A 10,853-nucleotide genomic window follows, 5' to 3' on the forward strand; every position below is an offset into this window, starting at 1 on the left:
CTGTAGTGGGGGATTGTGTAACATCATTTTATTTTGTCACAATCCTTTCACACCCCATTCTATTGTCTCTTTCTTCTTACATAATTTGAATTAAAAAAAACTAAAAGGGAAATGGGAGAAGTTGTGTGTGTATTACCCAGCCTTGTTATACAAATATTTTCACACCACTTCTGCTCAGCTCCAGGTTTAGAAATAGTGAATTAGTGACAAAGAATATGTAGAAGACTATTTGTCTTTCACTTGCCAGAGCTACAAATGTTTGATGACGATGAATGATCCTGAACAAACATTTGAAGTGGAACCACCTGTATGTGGGTGTATGTTGCAACAAATGGCTTTGAAGGAAAGAATCAGTGGGTGAAAGTGTTCAAAGGGAACTTGTGGGCGTGTTATACCCGTCTGGTGGGGACATTAATCTGATTACCGGTACGTTAAAATTACAAAATGCACAACAATGTCTCCAGGACATTAGTGCAATGTCAATGTTATGTCCCCAAAATTCATGAAAACATGACTGTGTGTGTGTGTGTGTGTGTGTGTGTGTGTGTGTGTGTGTGTGTGTGTGTGTGTGTGTGTACTTATATTAATACGTTGTGGAGACTGTGGTCACACAGTCACATTGTGGGGACTCACCTCTCCTTTGGGGACAAAAAGATGCACTCATTTTTTTATATCAAGAATAGACCAAATGGCCGTGTGTAATGTGTCATAAAGAATCATCACCTGGCTCCCCACAGCTCTATGGAGTCTTTTATTTTGAATAACTGTTTTGGTGCTGTGGCTCGAAACTAGGTTGATAAGACCGGAGTTTGAAGGCCGTAGCACCAAAACAGCAGGAAGCTGTTCTGGGCAATAAAAAAGCTCTGATCAATCTACTGTACATTACCTGCCCAGCTCCAAACAGCACACAGACAAAGGACTAGTTGGTGAGGATAGCAAAGCACCAAGCAAATATTGGACTTACATTACATTAGAAGGACAGAAATATGACTCCAAATGAATGCTTATGTAATCATGTTCATTGTAACTTGCTAGAGTACATATTTTCATGACAGATTTTAGCACTGTCAAGTGTTTTTCATCTACTCGTCAGACTTCTTTGTGGCATTTCAAAATGCTAACCATACGTGACCAATGTTGTCCCGTATGTGTTTCTTTGCCATTTTACCATGACAGATGCTGAGAGATGTGAGTAGATTAGCAACAACATGAGAACCGGGACACGTATCAAACCCATCATGGGGAAACTCCCTTTTCTTGAGTTATATTTTGTTTTAAAAGTACACACACTGCATTGAGATGATTTTATACCGCATAGATGGAGGCATTAGTAATGAATACTGTGACTACTGTTCTGGTGACATTTTACAGAATATATTGTTTTCGAGGAGGGTGATATCTCGTTGTCTTTTTGTTCATTGTTTGGAGGTGAATGGTGTGGAGTTTCAGCATTCTTTCCACCAATGCATCTTTTGTGTCATCTTTGTTCCACTAAGGTAAAGGCAATGTCACTTACTGTTAACGTTTCTCACAGCCACTCCCTGAACACACAGGCTCCAAGCGTCATTTCCAATGACAGCGACTGGACAGCAAGGGGCTGACTGAAGATGTGATGCGATTCATGAAGCGTTGACAGGCCTAGATTTCAAAAGAGCAAAAAGTGGCCCGACTCTGATAAAAACTACTGAACAATATTCCATTCTGTACTTACTATTATCAACCACGATGATATAATGTTCTTCAATTTTGCTATAACCTTAAAATAAAAGGATTTGTAATTTGGAATAAACATTTGTAATTCAGACTTCTGATCCACCTATTCGTGTTTAAGTGCTTGTTGGTGTAGCGGCTCACTGTGTCAACTGCTTTCTCTGATTATCTCCCAGTGAATTTCAACATAAGCCCTCTCATCCCATGAGACCAGTCACATCATGATACCACGCCACCTATTTCTACTGGTTTACGTACTGGGGAGCTGCTCAGGTAAGAGCAGGTTTTCTGCCTTTTCTCTTCTGTATCAGTGTCAAGATCTATTGTCAAGAAATGGCCAAAGACCAAATCCACTCTCAAAGGACAAGGCTGATGATATAACCAACAATGAATGTATGCTGCTAGCAAGTGCATCCAAAGCCTGACGTAGCTTATTCCTCCGTTCAGTTGAGCAACATCTTTAAATCATGTAAAGTAGCCCCACTGTTTGACTGGGTGACGCGTTCTTTTATTGTGATGAACGTTCAATGTAACATGAGGTGAGTATTTGATATTCAAATGGTCCATCAGGGGGTGAAGTATTCCTTTAATGTTTAACATATTTATCAAAGGTAAACTTGATTGACATTCAAGGCTTGAACTTTGTGTTTTTAATGTACAATGGCGGTCTATGGCATTAGACTTTGGATATACAAGACAATAGGATTAATTCACTGTTGGTTTTGATATTTGGATTTGTTGCCGAATACTGCCAACATTATCTTTTAAAGACTTTATAGTCACTGCACATACCTGGAATTTATTGGCCCATTTTGTTATGAATATTTATTTTCTTTATTTCCCTGATATGTGATTAAATACAGACAACAGGCATTGAGATATATTCAGTGTTGATGAAATGTCATCGAATACATTAATTAGGTTCGAAATTAGGTTTGAAAATGGATGACAGAGGAATACAGAAAGCTATTATGTTTCAAGCATAAACAATTATCCTCTCATAAAAACATGTCTCATGATAGAAATGTCCTAAATATGTCTAAATCTAGCTCATTCAGTCCTTCAAATTATTGTGGGGGGTCTAACAATGAACGTTGTCTCCTCCCAACAGGGACCTCAAATGCACAAAGGTGAGATCAGAAAGTTGTAAAGGAAAATTACACACAACATTATCATTACAAAACCAGTGGAGGATACAATTTCCACTTCACCCTGTTTTAGTTGTTATGACCTCTTGTCATTAAACGTGTTTGTTCACCTGGAAATCTACAGAAATGAAACCTGTCTTACAAGAGGAACATGTGGTCAGGTGAGTGATGATGTCACATGTACTTATACTTATACAATGGACTATTGCCTAATTGTGCACCAAAAACAAGCAAAAGGCAAAAGAGAAATCACAAGATCTCCTTTCTGTTATTTTATTACATTGATACATTTGGATTTATCATCATGATCAAATTCTTCCCAAAGGTTCAGGTACAAACGTCATGTTCTGATTTTATCTGTCCTTTATGACGATTTCTCAGATTGTTTTCGAAACAACAAAAGATAAGATTCTGCAAGAGGCAGCAACTGTAAAGTCTGCGGTCGGTGGTGATGAAATCAAAAGTTTTCTAACAGAGGTATTAAATCGGTCATGTGATGTGAGAAAAGAAAAAGAACTCGCAAAATACCAACAGACGACCAGGAATGCGTGTGACTTCTCTGTCACTGTCTCAACTTGTATCAACTGCCCAAATGACATAACCGGATCAAAACGAGTTCCCATGTTGTTTCAGAATCATCTGACGAAGCTTGATGAAATATTCCTGAACAGAGTTTGTCAAAGCATCAGATGCATTATCTAACTATATAACAGAAATATCTGCGTGCTAGATGCAGTGAATACTTGTACGCTTAAGAGTGTGTGTGTCTTCAAGCCAACATCCATAGGAACGTACAGTACAGATGAAAAAAGGAACGACTGTAATACTATATAGGCAGGAACTATTAGTATTTAAATACTGATTTAATTACTTCGGTAATTGTTTTGCCAAACCACAGTGAAACATAGCCGAGTGTGCAATTAGACAATCAGTCACAAATTGCACATTACGCGTCGTGTTAAACGTCATGAACCCATTAAGTCAGCTCAGTATTTGTGAGCTCTGATTTCTTTGGAAAGAAGCTTTCCCGTTGCCTCCACAGCAGCTTTGGTTGGTTTCTTTTTCTGTGAATCGAATTGTTTCCATATCGCTCAAGTTTTCCTTTTGCCCGTCATTCCAAGGGGCCAGATCCGTCCTCTCGCTTCCTGCAGTGTGTGGGACTGCCATCGAAAGACACAGGGAGAGATCACATGCGGAGGCTGAAAGGAATGCTTGAAGCGACGATGGATGTTTATACCTTCATGGTATGACTTAATGTTCTTCAGCTGACACATAACGGAAGGAATGCAGAAATTCCCCCATTACCAGTTGGTGTTGTTATGTCTGTTGTGTTTTCTCTAATCCATATTCATTCTTTGCAGACTGGGGCAGTTTCTGTGGAAACTATTCTTTTATTGAATATTTAATGTCGCGTGTTTGTGTACTCCCCCCCCCCCCCCCACACACAACATGAATACATTTCTATATTTCTACGACTTCCTCATGCCACCTCTTCAATTAGTTTTTTTTTCTACTCTCCTCATCCCCACACCCACAGAGGTCCAGCGTGACAGGAGTGCCACTCCTCAGCCTGCAGGGAGAGCTGGCATTAAACCCCGGAGCAGACCCCTTCCAGAACGAAGCCCTGATCCAGATGTGGATGGAGGTCAAGATGAAACCGCTGCTGAAATCTGTCACCAAGCACTTCCTGTCCTGCCTCAGCACCAAGAACTTCAGCTGCTCCACCTACCAGACTGTGTACGTCCGAGTCTCTGCTCCGCATGCATGCTCCTGTTACCTTTGTTGCAACAACTCACCTCACCCTCTCTCTCTCTCTCTCTCTCTCTCGCTCTCTCTGCAGGGTGAGGGAGCTCAGCCACCATTATTCTGAGATGAATCCAGTCAGACAGAAGTGGATCTACACATTCTATATGTACCCATTTCTCTCTGGACACGGAGTAGTTGGTAAAGTTAATGTGCATACTTCGACTTTGTGATGAACTAGAAAATGACTTAGACAGCACATACCTCCATAAAAAGCTGCACGTGTTGCTAAATTAGTTATTTTTGTAATAGTTCCAGAAACACACTCGTATAAACAACAACTTTATTTGAGTCTGATGCATTTAGATAAAAGGATGGTGGTCAAGTGTTGTTTAAATATGAACCTCATCAGACCATTTTCATTCTCTGTGCACCTTGGAAGTGAATCTGCATTATGTGTTGACTCGGTGTGTGTCATATCTGTATAGGTTGTGTGAGCCCACAGCAGAGCAGCAAAGAGTGGTTGATGAAGAATTTTGGGGCCTTCAGAGCCATGGCCCGACTGAAGGACTTCACAGCACTCAACATGGTCTTCAGTGGAGTGAGTTCCCTTGAGATTCCCTCAACATTTATCGGATTTCAAGCGTGTATACCGTGAGGTTACCAGTCAACCTCACAGTGACACAATGGAGGACAAAGTTTGTCACACTTCTACTTCTTCATCTGATCCCCCTCCTCTCTTCGTCCTTGTTTTTTTTTCTCTCCCCCAAAGTTGGAGGTCCTTCACCTGCTATCTCCAGCGCAGAAGGCTGAGCTGCTGCTGATGCCTGAGCTCGCGGGTTTGGACAATGCCGCCCTAAGCCTGGTCTTCCACAGCTTGTTAGCAGAGGGCCCTTCCCACCAATGGATGACCCCTGGAGGGGGCTACAACTGGACGAGTCCCGGAGGGGGCTACAACTGGACGAACCCCGGAGGGGGCTACAACTGGACGAACCCCGGAGGGGGCTACAACTGGACGAACCTTGGAGGGGGCTACAACTGGACGAACCCCGGAGGGGGCTACAACTGGACGAACCCCGGAGGGGGCTACAACTGGACGAGTCCCGGAGGGGGCTACAACTGGACGAGTCCCGGAGGGGGACACAACTGGACGACGCCTGGAGGGGGACACAACTGGACGAGTCCCGGAGGGGGACACAACTGGACGACGCCTGGAGGGGACAACAACTGGACGAGCCCCGGAGAGGGCCACAACTGGACTGACTCTGGATACCCTTCTACCGATCCTCCACATCCCACATATTACCCAAACCCACCACCGTCCCCACACAACAGCTTCAGAGAGGTACTGCAATGTGGCGTGGATGTACCGACGCTGCCAGGCTTTAATGCTAAATCGCCCATCAAGTGTCTGAATCTACAATCATTAATTGTTTTGTTCAACTCTTTGATATTTATTTTTCAAACTTCAAGGGTAAATCAATGCTGTTGGGAAAAACAAACACACAAGATATAGTGTGTTTTTTTGATTATGTAAAGCTGCCTGAACCAATATTCTGATATCAGCAATGGACTCAATGACTAATGTTGTGAAAGTGGCCGTTCAACCCACACAGAATTATCACCAAGTCTGCAAGTTCTTCTCAGCTCTTCACTCTCACAGTCCTCCGTAGAGGAATAGTTTGACATTTCGGGAAATACACCTCTTGGATATCTCGCTGAGGGTTAGACGAAAAGATGGATGCCTTTGATGAATGCACTCTACGTGCTCAGCACCAAACAGCTAATGCTAATGTTGCTGCGTATCTGCTGGATGTGTAAATAAGCAACTGTATTTGTTTAAATACTGTATAAGGTGTTATAATTCGTTCTCATTTTCGACTTTTACACATACAGGTTGTAAGTGGATTCATGGCGGCGTTCAAACCCATTGAGAGCTTCGTTCATGAATTTGTGTCCTTCACAAAAGAGGTGCCAGTTCTCTCTCTCTCTCACACACACACACACACACACACACACACAGGCTATACATAATGCAGATGAATGCATACAGTACACCTGGCAAGTGAAATAACTCCTGACCTGCTGTGTTTCTCCAGAGGAACGTGTCAGAAATAAAAAGCACCACTCTGACTCAGTTCCTGCTCAACTGGACTCTGGCCGAGCTGGCAGAGATGTACCGCCCACAAAACACATCTGCACTTCCAGAGACGCCAAAGTTCGACGTCACTAAAGTGGAGGACTGGTACCAGCATGTCGTGATGCCGGTGTTACGGAGGTTCCTGCCAAACGACGGGACACTAATGCACCAAAACATCACAATGGCCTTCCACGAAGTGTTGTAAGTCACAATTTAGAATAATTCTTAATCGCTTCCCATCCAGTATTTGTTTATCTTTTTCCATGTATGATTTTATTATTTAGTGTGTGTCAGTTAGATAGAAACAAATCATTAAATGAGACAAATACACATTTAAAGCTCCAAACAGAGCTAAAACAAGGGAGACTGTTGCATTTAGATTTGGCAGTTGAGCAGAAACACGACTCTAAATTACTGCTAATCTAACTTTTAGACGTGTAATATGACAACTGCCAAAGTAACTTGCTGAAGTGTGTTGAGGTTGTAAGTTTGTCGACTTGTTGTAGAGTTCCTCTGCCCACTAGTGGTCAAATAATCAGCACCAGTCTATTAATATTGTGTATGATAATTACTTTTAAATGTATGGTTGTGTGCAGCTATCTGGACCATGGTACCATGGACAATGACACCGTTGAAATCCAAGATGTCTGCAGCATCACTCTTGACAAGAACCCTTGCGGGGTGAGGCTTCATTTTATTCTGACGTTTTTGTGGATTATGAATCATGTTCAGAATGTTTAGAAGTTTGATTCGAACTCGCGTTTACATTTCCTCGTTGTCAACTGTCCGCTTGAAAAGTAGTCTTGAAGATCTTGTTCCTCCCATCTTCTTTTCTTACCAGCTGACGGATGCAGTGGCAAATGTGGCCAAAGTTTTGCACTGTGCTGCTGCTAACAACCTGACAATGTCCGAGGAGACGGTCCTGAGTTTGATTGGACAGCTGACAGAACGTCTGAATTCACTGATCCAAGAGTTGCTCACATCGGTGAGCCTAAAACCTCAACTCTCTTTTGGGTGTTTGGGGTTTTCTTTTGATTTATTTCTATCAAAAACTCTGTTTTTAAACCACTAACTTGAGAATAACCTGTCAATCAAAGTTGATAATCAAGTTGTTAAAGCTGAATGGTTCAAAACATCACACATACCGCTTTTACCATTCACAGATAATGACTGACATGCAAAATCCTAGAACTCATGTTTTATAAATTGCCAGCTGGGAACATTCAACTGTCATAGATCTTTACTGTAAACTACTTTACGTGTGTTTGTCGGAAACATTTCAAATCTACGACCTTTTCCTCCCGTAGAACCTCAAAGAAGTCGTGTCCGACTTTCAGCAGATCTTTGGCGAGGTGGACTCTTCGTCTCTGGCCCGGGAACACCTGGATGACCCCAACTTCATCAAGCTCTGGTTTCAGATCAAACTGGTGCCCCTCCTGCCTGACATACCCACAGCACTCCTGTCCTGCCTCAGCACCAAGAACTTCTCCTGCCCAGTTTACCAAGCCATGTAAACCCCTTACACACACACACACACACACACACACGCACACACGCACACACACACACACACACACACACACACACACACACACACACACACACACACACACACACACACACACACACACACACACACACACACACACACACACACACACACACTATGACGCATCAAATGTCATTTATTTATTTTCTTTCTCATATGTGCAGTGTGGCAGCCTTCAGCAAACACCAACATAGATATAGTTATGATATCTATATGCATTTCATCTATCCCTTCCTGCTGAATCACAACACATCTGGTAAGTGTCTGGAAGTTACAGCCTTTAAAATGGTGCAAAATAACAACAGAGAAGCAAATGAACTACTTATTAAGTAAACTAAGTAATACTCTGCAACAAGTAAAAGTCCTGCATGTTACGATAAGAAAGTATTTTCAGCAAAATGTACTTGAAGTATCAAACGTAAAAATATGCTGGAAGATGGCTGTAGTATAAGAACTCTTTTAACGTTTTAGTTGGTGGAGGTGGATTCAAGTTTAATCTGTGTTTGTAAAGCTAATCATATTATCTGTCTGTAAAATCTTTATTTATGAAGTAATTTGTAACTTTAGCTGTTAAATAAACATAGTGGAGTAAAAGTTGAAAGTAGCATGAAATGGAAATATATTTATATAAAGTCCCCTCATATTTAAATTCAGTACTGTGTAAATGTAGTTAGTTACTCATTTAATAAATATACATTCATTTTTGATGTACGTGTCAGGCCCTCAGTGTGTGTCCTCGGCCAATAACAGCGCAGAATGGCTGAGAAACAACTTTGGTGACTTTTCAAGGATCCCCTCCGTCACTGACTTCTACACGCTCAACCCAAACTTCTCTGGAGTAAGTCCGGAAAACACTGACAGGCTGATAGTCTTCATCTAAAACTCGCGTACCTGAAGCTTTTCCTTCGTCGTTAATCATTTCTATTCTTTTGTCTGTTGTCCAGCTGGAGGTTCTTCCCCAATTGTCTCCAACGCAGATAGCAGAGATGCTTGTGTTGCCTCTTCCTACTCCACCTGAGAAAGACGTCGTCATCAACCGAGTCTTTGACTTCTTATTGGAGTCCCCTGAAAACAGGCAACTTCAAGAGGTCTTGTACCAACTGCACTATGTCATCTATAAGGTAACGGCTTTGCAATGATACAAAATAAAGATTAAAGCTTTTGGAAAATCTTTAAACTGTCCTGGATGATTCATTGTAAAAGATTACATTTTTCAGGTAAAACCACCCTGCGATGTCTTCAAACACATGTGAGTACTTTCAGCATGCTTGTATAACTTACCACTGCGTTGGTGCTTAATTCTAGCCAGATTTAATTTGATCATTTTCTTTAGATTATCCCAGTAGACCTTTTTCACAGCAGACATTTTGATGGTCAAACGCAAGTGGTGGAAAGTAAAAAAGTACATTTACTCAAAAGCTGTGCTTAAGTATAAGGTACTTGTACTTTACTTGAGTATTTCCAATTAATGCCACTGTAAGTTTCTACTCCACCACATCTCAGAGGTAAATATTTACTCCACTACATTTGTCTGACAGCTTTAGTTACTTTTCAGACGACAGCTTTTCATCTCCTTCCTGTCCAGTGTGAACCCGGCGTCTCCAGATGTGTTGATGTTGAACGTTTGTGATGAACTGAAGGATGAAGTGTTTCCTTTATGTGTTGATAAAATCCTCCTACTTCTTCAGCTAAATCAGCTATTTAAAAACCCGGATGGAAAATGTATCGTCACAAAGCTGAAAACAGGGTTGACTTTTTCGAGATACGTGTTTCTCACAGGACAGCGACGCTACTAGCAAGGCTCTTATGGTTGGATAGTTGATAGTTAGATTATACAGGATGCAACATTTTTATCCCAAGGGGAATTGTTGTGCAGCAGTTTCAGTGCAAAGTGGGAAAAAGTGCAAATACAACAAAATATAATCAATAAGGCCACCGCTGAATTTTGTGATTGTACGACAGAAACCCACAATTTGTTATCCACCCATCCAGACACCAATGCCCGTTGAGGAGTTGTAAAACACACTCAAACTCAAGAACTTGTTCACTGTGCGTCATACAATCTTGCCAAAAACCATTCCTGGACTAAGTTATCCTACATACTACAGTAGTAGTACTACAGTAAACACATACAGCAAATTCCAAACAATAAATAAATGAACAGCATCTGTTTGAAAAGGAGTTGGCAGAAGTAAACACTTATAAGGTCCTGCCCCCTTTCTGTGCTGAAACTTATCGACCTTAAATATTGAACTTATGCACTTATCATCTTTAAAACAATCTGCAGCGGTAGTTGGTGGATAGCCTCTCTCAACGCTTTCTTGTCGAATGTTTTGTTTTCCTCCAGCTTTGAGCGATTGTACGGAGCCGTACCACTCGTGCCTCGAGACACTGAACCAGGCGTCTGGGCTTTCATAGAAGTGCTGATAAACATGGCGCCAGATGGTCAGTCCCTTTCTCACACAAACACAGAAAAACATACGACCATAAACACAAAGGCACCATTTTTATTGTGTTGTTTAAGTGTTCTCATGCGCACACAATAGTTGACTGCATATTATTC

The 10,853-nt window shown here is 41.6% G+C and overlaps 1 protein-coding gene across 1 annotated transcript; it reads left to right on the forward strand.

The window, feature by feature from the left end:
- Positions 1-4,081: 4,081 nt before the first annotated feature.
- Positions 4,082-10,840, forward strand: mslnb (mesothelin b; the record flags this gene model as incomplete). Its single annotated transcript, XM_079279288.1, has 16 exons — positions 4,082-4,102; positions 4,396-4,595; positions 4,699-4,802; positions 5,090-5,202; positions 5,374-5,946; positions 6,498-6,572; positions 6,701-6,942; positions 7,338-7,422; positions 7,583-7,726; positions 8,049-8,251; positions 8,455-8,546; positions 9,010-9,128; positions 9,235-9,411; positions 9,508-9,539; positions 10,638-10,735; positions 10,815-10,840. The coding sequence occupies 16 exons, from the start codon at positions 4,082-4,084 to the stop codon at positions 10,838-10,840; spliced, it is 2,304 nt and encodes a 767-aa protein (XP_079135414.1).
- Between the last annotated feature and the right edge of the window lie 13 nt (positions 10,841-10,853).

This window comes from Melanostigma gelatinosum, assembly GCF_949748355.1.
Source record: "Melanostigma gelatinosum genome assembly, chromosome: 11".
Taxonomy (NCBI): Eukaryota; Metazoa; Chordata; class Actinopteri; order Perciformes; family Zoarcidae; genus Melanostigma; species Melanostigma gelatinosum.